Source organism: Oncorhynchus mykiss, chromosome 24, assembly GCF_013265735.2.
Source record: "Oncorhynchus mykiss isolate Arlee chromosome 24, USDA_OmykA_1.1, whole genome shotgun sequence".
In the NCBI taxonomy this organism is placed as follows: domain Eukaryota; kingdom Metazoa; phylum Chordata; class Actinopteri; order Salmoniformes; family Salmonidae; genus Oncorhynchus; species Oncorhynchus mykiss.
Window position 1 is genome coordinate 11,436,688 of NC_048588.1, and position 16,507 is coordinate 11,453,194.

Consider the following 16,507-nt stretch of genomic DNA (forward strand, 5'->3'; position numbering starts at 1 on the left):
CCCGATGTCACAGGAAGGCCAAGAAGATCATCAAGGACCAAAGCTGGGACCAAGAGACTGAAAAACATCTTATATCTCAAGGCCATCAGACTGTTAAATAGTCACCACTAGCCAGCCTCTGCACAGTACCCTGCCCTGAACTTTAGTCACTATTTGATCTCACATGTTTGTGACGTAGAAACAACACTTAAAGCAGTTTTGTCCATTGGGTACATGTTGCAGAAGCATGATTTAGCCTACTCCAACTACTCTATAAGTAAACTAAAAAAGATAAGGTGTACAGCTGATGTGCAGGTATGATTTATTTGTTTTATTTATTGAGCTCATGTCTCAGTTCTAGAAGGAACATGTGAGTGGACCAGAAGCAGTGCCCTTTGAGCAAGTTGTTGATTGACAGACAGAGCTCATTGATTACACACACAACCTGAGACTAGTACGCTACTACTACAGTATTATAGTTGGGAGCCGATTAGCCTGGACAGGTAACACAGTTAAATCTGAGCAGGTAAACTCCAGCATATGTGGCATGAAAGAGCAGACTCATCTGAGCAGGTAAAGCAGCAGAACCTCAGCACGTGAAAGTCATGAAGTTGTGTGGTGACACTGGTGACTATCTCTTTGGATCTGTGAGGCTGGAGGCTTTGAAGCAGTGGAGGGCAGGATGGGGCTATCCCACCACTCTGCTGTGCATCTATGGGTTTTTCAGTACTGTGAAACCTATAGAACCTTTCCTCATACCTTACCTGACAGGTCCAGACAAAAACCTGACAGTGGAAAAGGTAAGCTACTACAGTACTAAAATGTCAATAAAATGTTGTCATTCCCGCACTTTTGAGATTTTGGACAGCACTATATCTATGAGGAGACCATGGAACAAAGTAACACAGGTTCAGTTGTAACAGCCTGATAATGGAAAGTTATTCAATATACTAATGCTTGATTAGTGTCTCTACATGCCTAAGAAGTTTGTTTAAATTCATCAATTATCATTGGTTTTATTGACAAATTTTTTTTTTTTGAGACCCTAAAGTAAATATCCTAGCAGCCTATCTTTTTTTTATGTTTGACCTTTGGAACGTTCTCCATTTTTAATTTGTATAGTTGATGATAAGAATTATTGTATTTTCTCACAAGATTTAGAAAAGTATAGGCTCCTATGCGGGGGTTAGTTACCTTATATGGTATTTAGACATATTCACATGATTATATAAAATGTCACTTCTTTACATCAGGTTTAGCAGTACAACTAAGAGAATACCTTAGAAAAAAGAAAAGGTCAAACTCATACTTTTGAGTATTAATATAAATAGCCTATAGTATATATATTTTTTTGTTGCATATTTTTGATACTGAATGTTGTCAGATCTTCAACCAAAACCTAATATTAGATAAAGGGAACCAGAGTTTACAAATAAAAAAAAATGATACTTATTTTATTCATTTAATTAAGAAAGTTATGCAACACCCAATTCCCCTGTGTGAAAAAATAATCTCCCTCTTACACTCAGTAACTGGTTGTGTCACCTTTAGCTGCAATGACTGCAAATAACTGCTTCCTGTAGTTGTTGATCAGTCTCCCACATCGCTGTGGAGGATTTTTGGCCAACTCTCGCACGCAGAACTGCCTTAACTCAGCGACTGCTTGTTTGAAGTCCTGACACAACATCTCAATTGGTATTAGGTCTGGACTTGACTAGGCCATTACAAAACTTAAAATGTGTTACTTTTGAACCATTTTAACCATGTACACTTGATTGTGTGTTTAGGATCATTGTCTTGCTGCAGGACCCAGCTGCGCTTCAGTTTCAGCTCACAGACAAATGGCCTGACATTCTCCTGTAGAATTCTCTGATGCAGAGCAGAATTCATGGTTCCTTCTATTAAGGCAATATGTCTGGGTCCTGAGGCAGAAAAGTATCCCCAAACTATCACACTACCATCACCATGCTTGACCGTTGGTATGAGGTTCTTACTGTGGAATGCAGTGTTTGGCTTTCGCCAGACATAATGGGACCCATCTCATCCAAAAAGTTGACTGTAGTTTTTGCCAAAAAGTACCTGTAAGCACCTGGACGATCTTGGAAGAATGTTCCATGGACAGATGAGTCAAAGGTAAAACTTTTGGGATGACATGGTTCCCATTATGCCCACTGTATTTGGAACAACATATCGATTCTTCAGACATTGAGAACAGTGAAGAAATGCATGCTGAGAGAAGCCACTCTGCAGTGGGCAACAATGGGCCTTCTACGCCTTCAGAGAAAGCTGAAGATTTCTGAAATAATGATTAGAATATAAAAATAATGATTATATTATTATTATTTTCAATGATGTTCTGATTTAATCTCAAATCAAATCAAATTGTATTTGTCAAATGCCCCGAATACAACAGGTGTAGACCTTAAAGTGAAATTCTTACTTGCAAGCCCTAAACCAACAATGCAGTTAAGAAAAATTTAAATGTAAATTAAAATAACAAATAATTAAAGAGCAGCAGTAAAATAACAGTAGTGACGCTATATACAGGGGGTACCGGTACAGAGTCAATGCGTGGGGGCACAGGTTAGTCGAGATAATTGAGGTAATATGTACATGTAGGTAGAGTTAAAGTGAGTATGCATAGATAAACAATGAGTAGCAGCAGCTTAAAAGAGGGGGTGAGGAGACAATACAAATAGTCTGGGTAGCCATTTGATTAGCTGTTCAAGAGTCTATTGGCTTGGGGTTAGAAGCAGTTAAGAAGCATTTTGGACCTAGTCTTGGCGCTCCGGTATCGCTTGCCATGTGGTAGCAGAGAGAACAGTCTATGATTGGGGGGCTGGAATCTTTGACAATTTTTAGGGCATTCTTCTGACACTGCCTGGTATAGAGGTCCTGGATGGTAGGAAGCTTTGCCCCAGTGATGTACTGGGCTGTACGCACTACCCTCTGTAGTACCTTGCAGTCGGAGGCCGAGCAGTTGCCATACCAGGCAGTGATGCAACCAGTCAGGATGCTCTCGATGGTGCAGCTGTATAACTTTTTGAGGATCTGAGGACCCATGCCAAAATTTTTCAGTGTCCTGAGGGGGAATAAGCTTTGTTGTGCCTTCTTCACGACTGTCTTGGTGTGTTTGGACCATGATAGTTTGTTGGTGATGTGGACACCAAGGAACTTGAAGCTCTCAAACTGCTCCACTACAGCCCCGTTGATAAGAATGGGGGTGTGCTCAGTCCTCCTTTTCTTATAGTCTTCAGTTTTTGTTGGAAAGGAAAGAGTTAACACTGAAAGATTTTTCTTTGCTGGTCTCTGGGAAGATAAATCTAGCTAGTTAATTCAGCCACTGGCTAGGCCATCAGAAGTTAGATAAGGCATCTGCCATTCAACTGTTTTAGGGCAAAATGTTGTAGTGACAGTGGAATCAACCAATCACATTTTGAGTTAATGAGTGGGACCGTTTTTACAAAAACGTATGGAGGTCAACAGGTCACTGCACAATAGTGAACAGTAGTTTTCCCACAGTCTTGCCAGCTTTTTTGTTGGCTAGTTTGCAGGAGATGCAGCAGATGTTATCAAAAAGGAAGTTGGTGCTAATTTGTTAGATTCTAACTTTCAACAAGTTAAGTTTCAAATGATCATCATCTGGTGAGTGGAACTGTGTTTTTTAATTCAATGTGCTTGCTGTTGTTTGCCATCTCTTTAAAAATAACTTGTGTGTGAAACATTGTTGCATTTCAAGTGGAACTGACAGCATTTTTAGCTAAATGGACTCTTATTCAAATCCATTCATATACACCCCCAGGAATATTATATTTTTTTATTTTATTGTGACAATTGATCACTTAGAGATGGTAATTTTCACCTTTTCATAAATTCTTAGAATTTTGGGGAATTATGGAAATGAAGGCATTTTGGGGCACGAGTGGCACAGCGGTCTGAGGCACTGCATCTCAGTGCTAGAGGCATCACTACAGACCCTGGTTCGATCCCGGGCTGTATCACGACCGGCCGTGATCGGGAGTCCTATGGGGCGGCACACAATTAGCCCAGCATCGTCCGGGTTAGGAGAGGGTTTGTCCGGGGTAGGCCGTCATTGTAAATAAAAATGTGTTCTTAACTGACTTGCCAAGTCAAATAAAAATGTTGTAAAAAAAAATCGAAAATTCTATAGCAATCTATAGCAATTAATAGACACTGCACAAAATAAAACCAAATAAAAACATCTCTTGTCCAGGACCGGAGTCTACACAGACCTGTGTGTTTAAGCCATTCAGAGCTACAGTAGACCTTTATACAAACAAGTAATTTGCCACACGGGCCTGCCATCATTCACTTTGAACTGGACTTTGTGTTTGCAGGCTGTTGCAACAGCAGGAATTTAGATCATTAGAACGCATTTGCCAAAAGCCACAAAAACACACTTGAATGGATTTCTGCAAGTATGTAAAACACCATGGGAGTCCTATTACAGTCCTATTGCTCAAACAACCATGAAAATGTATATTTGATTTGAATTGTAGCCTCATCTTTCTGCAGCTTGCCTGCCAATGCATGCTTGTCCCAGACAAGCATCCAAGCTAACTGGCTAAAGTTGGCTAGCTTGCTACTTCGACACAAATGAGAGAACACCTCACTCTGGCCATTGTAGTCGCCGTAGCAGAGCTGGTTAGGCTGTTTACTTGTTATCTAGAGCGTTCTTCACAAACTATTACTTTTTTTTGTGCCTATGTTTACGGACACCAGTCATGTTCATTAGTTGTTGCGCGTTCGTAAATTCATCAGTTGTTCTGCACTCTGGCACACTCAGACTGAGGAGAATGCTCTGAAATCGGAATAGATAGCCAGAGTGAATTTGTGAATGCAAGAGATATGCTAACTGTATAACAGTCATTCAAGTTATTGCTAGCTAACCAAATGACACCTGCATCTCTAGCTGTGTATAACACCGAAAAATGTCTGTTACCCACTCCTCCAATGGCTTGACATTACATCCTCCTAGCAGCTAGCTAGATATCGGCCTAACGTTAGGCTCTGTGTTTTTAGCTTGCTACATAAATAGATACGCTAGCCTATTAGCCACATTATAACTGACTTGCCCTTGCTCGTTTGATTTTATTGACATTCCCAGCCTTAGTTCAGTGTTGCCAACTCCTCACAGCTATTGGCTGTCCTAAAAGTCGCTAAATGATGGCATCAGTTAATTTGCATATTTGGCCATGTGCATGTAATTGTGATGGATGCTGTAGGAGAGAGGAATAACGTCACGGGAGAGACAAAAAGTGAGTAAAAAACACCCCAAATATGTTTAGAACTACAAATGAGCAAGCTGCAGAGAGTGGCACACACAGCGAATAAGAACCAGATACGAGGCCATACTCCTCCTTCAAGCACTTTATGGACCCCATTGTTAATACCCGTCATAACAGAGGCATTGTCAGTCCCTATCCCCAGGAGATTCTCTTTTTTAAGACAACACTTCTCGAGGAAAGCCACAATAGATTTGGCATCTCCTCCCTCCAACTCAACAAGCCCCAGAAATGTTGATATAATTGTCTGCTTGGTGTCACTAAAGTACCTTATCAATAAACGGCTTCAACCAGCCTTTTGAGTTCAGGGTTTGATTTCCACTCCTTTCAGTGTTTTCCGGTGTACATTTTAGACTGAAACATGATGAGCTAGACAGCTAGAGGTTTAGCTTATGTCACAGAGAGGCACACACACACAGTTGACAAGGTGAGTAAGTGTCTGAGGCAGTGTGAGTCAAATGCAGTGATTTATTTTTGTGCAGTGATTTATTTTAGACAAAGAACATTTTACATCCCGCCCTGAATGTAAGCCAGGGAGGGATCAGCCTGCTGTGGCTTCCCGCATGCGCGATTCATTTGAAGTCTGGACATGGAGGGGTGAACATCTCCTGCTCTGCCTGCAGCTTGGAGGGACTGCTGCGTGAGGACTGGGATGCCTGTGAGTGCTTTGGGACGGGACGGGACGGGGGGCCACGACAGCACCCGCTGCTCATTGAGAAGCGTAAGAAAGATGTGCTTTCACGTCAAAAGTCTCCAATAACACCAGAAAAAGTCACTAGAGTTGTCCCTAGTCGATTTTTTTAAAAATGTGTCGCTAAAGGGGTCTGAATACTTGCTAAATATAGCGTCAAAGTCGCTAAATTGGCAACACTGCCTTAGTTACATTCGTCCATTTTTGTCCAGACTATTCAGTCATTGAAACTGAAACAGTGCATGCCGAATGCAGGCAACAAACAATGTTCCAGGCCAGCTGTGATTTACAACCTGATAGCAAAAAAATGTAGACGACCAAGAAATGTAATGGTGAATTCTATTATTCATGCATTGAACTGCATCCATCTATTCAGCCAACAATTTCTTCCTTAGTGTACGTCATGGAGCGTAAGTCAAAAATAACCTCTTTTTTTTTGCAATGGGAAGTAATAGTTGTAACATTAGATTGGGAAATAAATACTTAATGGTTGTATTTTTGTATTCTTATGATTGGTACCTACTGGCTTATTATGTCCGAGTTTATGGACTGCCTTTCCTTCAACATCATGCTGTGTGTGACTGTTGTCTTTCCATCGGCCCTATGCAGTGGTGCCTGGAGAAGTAGGTATACTCTAATTTTGCCAAAACGTTCCCAAACGGCCCACCCAGCGAAAGAAAGGCACCCTTTGTGAAATATTGTAGGTTTTCCGTTTTTTTTTTATTTATGAGTTTTCCTGTATATTTTTCAGATTTCCACTCTAAAAACCACACTTTGTTAATAGAGAAAATACAAACATTTCATGGTCTAAGAGTCCACAGCAATGCTTAAACCACAATTTGATTGGGTGGGCCTGTCAGGGCCTGGCTCCTCAGTGGGTGGGCCTCTGTCCACCCAGGCTCATCCATGTCTACGCCCCTGATGCAAACAGTACATGACGACAAATTGCAAATAGCCTACTAACCAACACTTTGGACTAAACCTTTTCAATACCTGGTTTACATACCTATTGTTGCCTTAGTTAGTAGTTGTGTAAATATAAGTTGAAACGTCTTTCCTACCCTACCAGCTACCGATGTCAATCTTCTGTGAGCTGCTCCATGCCAAAACCATTTGGGAGCTGCACACTCTTGCTGCCTACAGATTATATTCCGTTGAAACTAGGCTGTGTGCAGCGCGCATGTGAATACACTGTATTTCACGTGCTTTGCGATCGTGTAGGCTACTTTGTGCATGCTTTCTCTATTGTACTACATAATTGATAAATCGTATACCTCCACCATACTACTTTGACAAGCATCGGTAAAGATTAAGTAGTGAGTATAAGCAATGCCCACTAAAAAAGAAAAGGGGGTATACGGCTTTTACCTGTGTATACCCACCTCTACACCACTGGCCCTTTGTGTTTTACAAAAGGTACACTCTCCTACATTGAGTGGAAGCTGATAAAGTTTTTTACCCGACCGACCGGTCTTGAGTTTAGTTTGTTATTAATTTGACCATTTAAAAAAAATCAAGGACCCATACATCTTGAAAAAAGCCATACATGCACATGAATAAAATAGGATAACACACAAAGTTTGGGACTTATTTCAATTGTGGTCCTCTTGAAACACGATGGCTAAGATCAAGCACGGTTGAACACAGTATGACAGCTAGATAATAAAACATAAAAACATCTGATCATTGCAGTTACATCGTAGGGTACATTCATATGGGCACAGAATACAAGTGTTTAACTTTACTTTTAAAGCTGCCCAGAGAGGACATCGTTTTTATGGGAAAAGGCTACACATTCCACTCTGAGGCTCCCGTATACAAGAAAGTACCTTTCCCAGCATTACTCCTCAACCTGCATAAGCACTGCACTATAACACTGCACGGGGGCATTGGGTGTTACATAACTTTGTTTATGAAATAAATTAAATAAGTATGCAATTGTTGTGTTATTTGTTCACACGTTTCCTTTATCTAATATTAGGTTTTGGTTGAAGATCTAATAAGATTCATTAGAAAGTGGGCAAATACCTTTTCCCAGCCTTGTATATTAATGTTGGTCAATTTAGAGTTTTTGGTCAATATGAAATTCATAAGATAAAATGGTAATATTTGTTGTGAATTTTTATTTATTATTTACTCTTGAAGAGTGTCACATTAATCCCACAGCTTGTTACATACGGTACATTTAGAAAGTATTCAGACCCCTTGACTTTTTTCCACATTTTGTAACGTTAGCCTTATTCTAAAATGGATTCAATTATTATTTTTTATTCCGTCAATCTACAAACAATACTCCATAATGAAAAAGCAAAAACAGTTTTGAATTTTTTTGCAAATGTATAAAAAAAGGAAATATCATAAGTATTCAGACCCTTTACTCAGTACTTTGTTGAAGCACCTTTGGCAGCGATTACAGCCTCGAGTTTTCTTGGGTATGACGCTACAAGCTTGGCACAGGTGTACTTGGGGAGTTTCTCCCATTCTTCTCTGCAGATCCTCTCAAGCTCTGTCAGGTTGTTTGGGGAGCATTGCTGCATAGCTGTTTTCAGGTCTCTCCAGAGATGTTCGATTGGGTTCAAGTCCGGTCTCTGGCTTCGCCACTCAAATCAAATCAAATTTTATTTGTCACATACACATGGTTAGCAGATGTTAATGCGAGTGTAGCGAAATGCTTGTGCTTCTAGTTCCGACAATGCAGTAATAATCAACAAGTAATCTAGCTAACAATTCCAAAACTACTACCTTATAGACACAAGTGTAAGGGGATAAAGAATATGTACATAAAGATATGAATGAGTGATGGTACAGAGCGGCATAGGCTAAGATACAGTAGATGGTATTGAGTGCAGTATATACATATGAGATGAGTATGTAAACAAAGTGGCATAGTTAGTGGCTAGTGATACATGTATTACATAAAGATGCAGTAGATGATATAGAGTACAGTATATACATATACATATGAGATGAATAATGTAGGGTATGTAAACATTATATTAGGTAGCATTGTTTAAAGTGGCTAGTGATATATTTGACATCATTTCCCATCAATTCCCATTATTAAAGTGGCTGGAGTTGAGTCAGTGTGTTGGCAGCAGCCACTCAATTTTAGTGGTGGCTGTTTAACAGTCTGATGGCCTTGAGATAGAAGCTGTTTTTCAGTCTCTCGGTCCCAGCTTTGATGCACCTGTACTGACCTCGCCTTCTGGATGATAGTGGGGTGAACAGGCAGTGGCTCGGGTGGTTGTTGTCCTTGATGACCTTTATGGCCTTCCTGTGACATCGGGTGGTGTAGGTGTCCTGGAGGGCAGGTAGTTTGCCCCCGGTGATGCGTTGTGCAGACCTCACTACCCTCTGGAGAGCCTTACGGTTGTGGGCGGAGCAGTTGCCGTACCACTCAAGGACATTTAGAGACTTGTCCCAAAGCCACTCCTGCGTTGTCTTGGCTGTGTGCTTAGGGTCGTTGTCCTGTTGGAAGGTGAACCTTCGCCACAGTCTGAGGTCCTGAGCGCTCTGGAGCAGGTTCTCATCAAGGATCTCTCTGTAGTTTGCTCTGTTCATCTTTCCCTCGATCCTGCTGCCACCACCATGCTTCATCGTAGGGATGGTGCCAGGTTTCCTCCAGATGTGACGCTTGGCATTCAGGCCAAAGAGTTCCATCTTGATTTCATTAGACCAGAGAATTTGTTTCTCGTGGTCAGAGTCCTTTAGGTACCTTTTTGGCAAACTCCAAGCGAGCTGTTATGTGCATTTTACTGAGGAGTGGATTCCGTCTGGCCCCTCTACCAAAAAGGCCTGATTGGTGGAGTGCTGCAGAGACGGTTATCCTTCTGGAAGGTTCTCCCATCTCCACAGAGGAGCTCTGGAGCTCTGTCAGAGTGAGCATTGGGTTCTTTGTCAAGCAATTGATTTATATTTATAATCTCAACCAATACCATACCAATCTACTGTATTTCTAATCACGGGAACCCTTTAGTTGACACCCAGCGTCATAACATGTTATGATACGGTCATAACCATGTCTTAATGTCATAACAGCTGACATAACTTGTAACAACCTGTCATAATATGGTCATAACACTGTCATGACCCATATATTGTGTGACCAGTTGTGAATATATTGACAACTACATAAGTGTGTCAAAACAATGTTTTTTTCCCAGCCAAGAAGTATCCTCTCATTTGAAAGTTTGTTTCTTAAGTAATTTGTTGTTGTTGTAATGAATTCTGTTCACTGTCATGCTTTTTTCATCGATTTGAACTAAAATACACTGTCAAGAAGCCTTTTGACCCTCCTGTGTCACTTTACTTGGACTAAGAAAATACACTTTGACACTGCCTAGAAGCATTATGACCAACATAATCATATAAGCCAGATAGGCCTATCACGTACATGCCCTTATGTCAGTCATCAATCAAAAAGAGTCATCAATACTTCTCCTGAAATCTGCTCCTGCATTCAGTCCAGTCATCAGCAACAGAGCATTGTGGTAGGTGCATGTCTGACATCAATTTGTGAGCAATTACAATGGTAATTTAATATGGTCAATTTCAGAAAATATTATATAACAAGGGGCATACTTTTGACAAGTAGGCTATGACAAGGAAATGCAATGTTTTACCTTGTGTGGTAGGTTGACACTTGTGTAGGCGTCATAACCAGCCATAAAATAATGCAATATACAGTGGGGCAAAAAAGTATTTAGTCAGCCACCAATTGTGCAAGTTCTCCCACTTAAAAAGATGAGGCCTGTAATTTTCATCATAGGTACACTTCCAGATAAAAAATGTTACAAAAAATTCCAGAAAATCACATTGTAGGACTTTTAATTCATTTATTTGCAAATTATGGTGGAAAATAAGTATTTGGTCAATAACAAAAGTTTCTCAATACTTTGTTATATGCCCTTTGTTGGCAATGACAGATGTCAAACGTTTTCTGTAAGTCTTCACAAGGTTTTCACACACTGTTGCTGGCCCATTCCTCCATGCAGATCTCCTCTAGAAGACTTTCTATGGGGTTGAGATCTGGAGACTGGCTAGGCCACTCCAGGACCTTGAAATGCTTCTTACGAAGCCACTCCTTCGTTGCCCGGGCAGTGTGTTTGGGATCATTGTCATGCTGAAAGACCCAGCCACGTTTCATCTTCATTGCCCTTGCTGATGGAAGGAGGTTTTCACTCAAAATCTCACGATACATGGCCCCATTCATTCTTTCCTTTACACGGATCAGTCGTCCTGGTCCCTTTGCAGAAAAACAGCCCCAAAGCATGATGTTTCCACCCCCATGCTTCACAGTAGGTATGATGTTCTTTGGATGCAACTCAGCATTCTTTGTCCTCCAAACACAACAAGTTGAGTTTTTACCAAAAAGTTATATTTTGGTTACATCTGACCATATGACATTCCCCCAATCTTCTTCTGGATCATCCAAATACTCTCTAGCAAACTTCAGACGGGCCTGAACATGTACTGGCTTAAGCAGGGGGACACGTCTGGCACTGCAGATTTTGTTTCTGGTGTCCTTTGACAGCTCTTTGGTCTTGGCCATAGTGAAGTTTGGAGTGTGACTGTTTGAGGTTGTGGACAGGTGTCTTTTATGCTGATAACAAGTTCAAACAAGTTTAAATACAGGTAACAAGTGGAGGACAGAGGAGCCTCTTAAAGAAGTTACAGGTCTGTGAGAGCCAGAAATCTTGCTTGTTTGTAGGTGACCAAATACTTATTTTCCACCATAATTTGCAAATAAATTCATAAAAAAATCCTACAATGTGATTTTCTGGATTTTTTTCTCTCATTTTGTCTGTCATAGTTGAAGTGTACCTATGATGAAAATTAGACCTCTCATCTTTAAGTGGGAGAACTTGCACAATTGGTGGCTAACTAAATATTTTTTTGCCCCACTGTATGTCACAACAGGTCTAAAGATGCTGTATGTGTCATGACAAGTTACAACATATTATGACATGGTTAGGACTGTGTCAATGTGTTAAAGTGTTACCCTAATCATTGTGAGTCAATGTACCAGGTGTTATGATACCTTTATTGCCTGCTTGATAAAAAAAAGTGCAATGTATTGAATGACGTGAAGAAATATAAAGAAAGTATTCTTGGTAGGGTCCACTGATGGCGCGTTCCAATGCTTTTTGGGAACTCATAGCTCCCAATTGGTGAACTCTGGATGTCATCATGAATGCATTTGAGTGCTTGAAATCTAAAAAACTATTAAACTAATGAGAAACTAGATGGCTAAGCAAGATAATGTTGCTAATAAATGAGTTAGCTTGCTTACGTTGACAATGTGTCAAGCCATAGACTATTGGACACATTACTAAGGTTGTAAATGGCTATGTCCGCCATCTTTTGATCTGAATGTGAAAGGTCAGGCATCGTCATTCATTCTGGTCTGAGTTTCCCACTTGGAACTCAGATTTGGAGGGTCATTTAGTGGGTTTTCCGACTCGGGAATTAATTTCTCAATACTTACCAATATGAACACACCACCAGTCTTTGACATCATTACCATTTACCTCAGGTGACCAATGAGATTTTCCCTGTGTGGACATACTCCTACCTGGCTGTGCTGGTGCCCGTCTTCCTGCTCACCGATTGGCTGCGCTACAAGCCCGTCGTGGTGTTCCAGTGCATCAACCTCTTTGTTACCACGGCAATGCTGCTCTGGTTGCAGGGAGTGGCAGCCATGCAGGCAATGCAGTTTGCCTACGCCGTGGTGACAGCCAGCGAGGTGGCCTACTTTTCATACATCTACAGCATAGCGGAGCTGAAACACTACCGCAAAGCTACATCCTACTGCCGTAGTGTACAGCTGCTAGGCTACACAATGGGATCTGTGCTGGGACAGTTGCTGGTCAGTTTCAACCTCATGTCCTACAACAACATCCTGGTACTTACCTTGGTGTTGCTCTTCATCGCCCTGGTGTCTTCCCTCATCCTGCCCATGCCACAGAGAAGCATGTTCTTCCATCGGAGTCAGGAGAGGCATGAAACTGGAAATGTAGAAGAACTGGACGCCCAAGAACTACCAGAGGCCCTAGGAAGAGAGGGCATGTGTGCAGGTGATGGGGAAATGGCAGAGTCCCCTGAGGAGCCAGTGAGAACTAGGAGCTGCAGCCAGGTTCTTATCCAGCTGTGGAGAGACTTCCTCCAGTGTTACTCTACCAGGGAGCTGCTGTACTGGTCAGTGTGGTGGGCACTTGCCACCTGTGGCTATAACCAGACAGTCAACTATGTTCAGGTGCTGTGGCAGCACGTAGAGCCATCCCAGAACTTCACAGTCTACAATGGAGGGGTGGAAGCTGTGTCCAACCTATTTGGTGAGTAGCCAAAAACGCTTTAGACCCATTTCCTGGCGCCGCCATGAAACGTTGTGTGCGCAGTACGAGTCGGCTCTGACTGCGACCCACGCCCCGCGGCCAGGCCAGAATTTCCCAGGGAGGCAAAGTTAGTTAACATAGCGGCACAGAGTCGATGTGCGGAGGGAGGCACCGGTTAGTGGAGGTAATATGTACATGTAGGTAGTTATTAAAGTGACTATACATAGATAATAACAGAGTAGCAACAGCGTAGAAGGGGGGGGGGGGGGGGGGGGGGGGCAATGCAAATAGTCTGGGCAGCCATTTGATTAGCTGTTCAGGAGTCTTATGGCTTGGAGGTAGCCTCTTGGACCTAGAAAACCGGTACCGCTTGCTGTGCAGTAGCAGAGAGAACAGTCTATGACTAGGGTGGTTGGAGTCTTTGGCAGCTTTTAGGGCCTTCCTCTGACACCGCCTGGCTTCCTGCCAATGGTATCCAGGACCTAGGACGGCCTAGGAACTGTTCCTAGGCCGTCATTGAAAATAAGAATTTGTTCTTAACTGACTTGCCTAGTTAAGGGGCAGAGAGACAGTTTTTTACCTTGTCAGCTTGGGGATTCGATCTTGCAACCTGTCAAGCCATAGACTATTGGACACATTACTAAGGTTGTAAATGGCTATGTCCGCCATCTTTTGATCTGAATGTGAAAGGTCAGGCATCGTCATTCATCCAGTCCAACGCTCTAACCACTAGGCTACCTGCGACCCCCCTCACAAAGGTATATAGCAACATCATGTAAAATGTTAGGGCTCAGAGCACTGTGTTTCTTGCAGGAGCAGCAACAGCCTATGGTATTGGTTTCACCCAGGTGGATTGGGCCCAGTGGGGAGAGTTGGCTCTGGGTTCATTCTCTGGCCTGGGAGCTGCAGCCCTTTTCACGATGACTTTCACAGCCAACATCTGGGCCTGCTACGCTGGCTACATTGTCTTCAAGTGCCTCTACATTCTGCTTATCACCATAGCCATGTGAGTGCAAATACAGTAATGATACATTAAGAACTGCTGCCGTCTGAAGAACAATATGCCTTATTTCACATTTAGAAATGCCCTTTTGATGGTCAATTGTTAAAGGGACACATGTTACAGGGACCTTACACTCCGAAATCAGATGTTTTCATACCTCCAAAGTTGTCTAATGTCAATATGAGTGCCCATCCCACACCATTGGTTATGTAGATAGATCTAGTTAAACATCTCATGCCCAAATTAATGGAAAAGATAATTACATGGTGCCCGATTCAAACTACTACGCCTTTCTTAATAGTTGCTATTCAGACTTACCTTATGCTGGCTTTGCAGGCGTGGTTCCCTTGCATACGCTGAAAACCCTCCTACTTGCAGGCCAAACTTTTTCTCGTGGAGTTTTCATTCAATGCGGCTTTCAGTACATTTATCTAATGCCATCCCTTTAAATTTGGGGTAGCTTTAATTTCAATTCTCTCCAGAGTCACTAGAGTATAATATGGAGAGAACATTCAGAATATTAGGGATCAATGAAAGAAAGCCTTGTAAATACACTCGTATTGGTCTCCTTTTCAGCACCAATAATCCCCAATAATCATGGAACTGTGATGACAAAGGGTCCAGTCGTTGTGAACCATGCACCGGGTTTAAACGGCTACGTGGTCTGCGTCCCATAATGATTCAAATAGGCTACTTAATTGTAATACGTTAGCCTAATATGGTCCACTATTACTAGCGAACCTCAGGAACAACCACACAAATGTGACAGATGAATGGTAAAAGAACAATGGAATGATGTAAAATGTAAAGAAACTAACAATAAAGGGAGTTATAAATGTATTGGTATAACGATGGCTACCGACTGTGGCAAATATTTAACACAATACAAATTGTAAAAAAATACAGTGAAAAGTCAGGGCGTATAATTAAAACATTCTAGAAATCATAAATCAACTTGGTAGGTTTGTCACTATACTGTCATATGCGCATGTCTACAGATGCCGATAGTTTGAGTCTCCAAATTGCATCCCTGCAGGTTATAATACCAGCATTTCATAAGCATCAGTGGGAAAATTGATATATCCTAGTTTTCTGGCATATGACTGGTTTCACATTTGTCTCCAGCAATCAGAGGGCAAAATATATTTACAATCCCCTTATCTAAACAACTTACTCATTTACCTAGAGCTTATCAATTTGTAAAATTAGTGCATGGAGAATGGTTTATTTCTATTGGGAAAAAAATGACGTTTCTCAGAACAGACAGGTTGCTCGACGCCATTCATTGTTTCATCATGCGTGGTGGTGGAATTATGAGGGAATGAAGCAAAGGTCAAAAGGATATCTGTAGACATACCTCTGTCAAACCAGAATCTCTGAACGAATACCTGGCTGCAAAATGTGGAGTAGAGAGTAATGTTCCATTTGCGTTCGCATAACTTAGGTCTGAATCAGCCCCATGGTGTTTATCTATTCATTTTAGATTGTGGGATATAGCTGGATCTTTAAAAAACTAAATGGCCTGGGACGTGGAAACCTTTTTAGATCTGAAATGTAAAACAATTAACCTTAAATATTTGGTAGAGGGAAAAACATGTGCCCTCTTTCCTTCCAGGTTCCAAATTGCTACTGATCTCTCTATGGAGAGATATGCACTGATCTTTGGAGCAAACAACTTTGGGGCTTTGGTCCTTCAGACTATCATCACATCTGTTGTGGTGGATGGCAGGGGGCTGGGCTTGGGCATCATCCCACAGGTGAGTTAACAGTTCAAGTGTCACAGGATAAAAATACCTGCTTGCTAGCCCTACAACTGAAGAATAAGGGGGAAAAAAACATACCTCTCTCCACTCTTCCCTGCAGTTCATCATTTATGGAAGCTACTTCTCAGCCATCGCTGTCATTTTCTTTCTGAGAGGTGTGTACACGATAATGAGAGTGCGGCAAAGCCACAGAGACTCCACCGCTGCAGAGGAGCCTCCAAGTCTGAAAGACAGTGACACTTGCCCTGAACAAAGACTGAGCAGAAGAAACTGACCACTGGGCCCTGGGTTGATTCGGTAGGCACAGAATGGGAGAAAACGTTTTGAAACGTTTTACCTGAATGTGTCCAAAAATTATTTTGTTTTCTGTTGCAAAACGTTTTGGTACATTGTGACCTACTGAATTAGACACCGATGACATTCCAGTCTGT

At 41.7% G+C, this 16,507-nt stretch overlaps 1 protein-coding gene across 1 annotated transcript; it reads left to right on the top strand.

Moving 5' to 3' along the window:
* Window positions 1-56: 56 nt before the first annotated feature.
* LOC110503745 (thiamine transporter 2) lies at window positions 57-16,499 on the top strand. Its single transcript, XM_021582243.2, has 5 exons — window positions 57-779; window positions 12,512-13,310; window positions 14,124-14,316; window positions 15,929-16,070; window positions 16,177-16,499. The coding sequence occupies exons 1-5, from the start codon at window positions 585-587 to the stop codon at window positions 16,348-16,350; spliced, it is 1,503 nt and encodes a 500-aa protein (XP_021437918.2). The 5' UTR covers window positions 57-584; the 3' UTR covers window positions 16,351-16,499.
* Window positions 16,500-16,507: the final 8 nt, after the last annotated feature.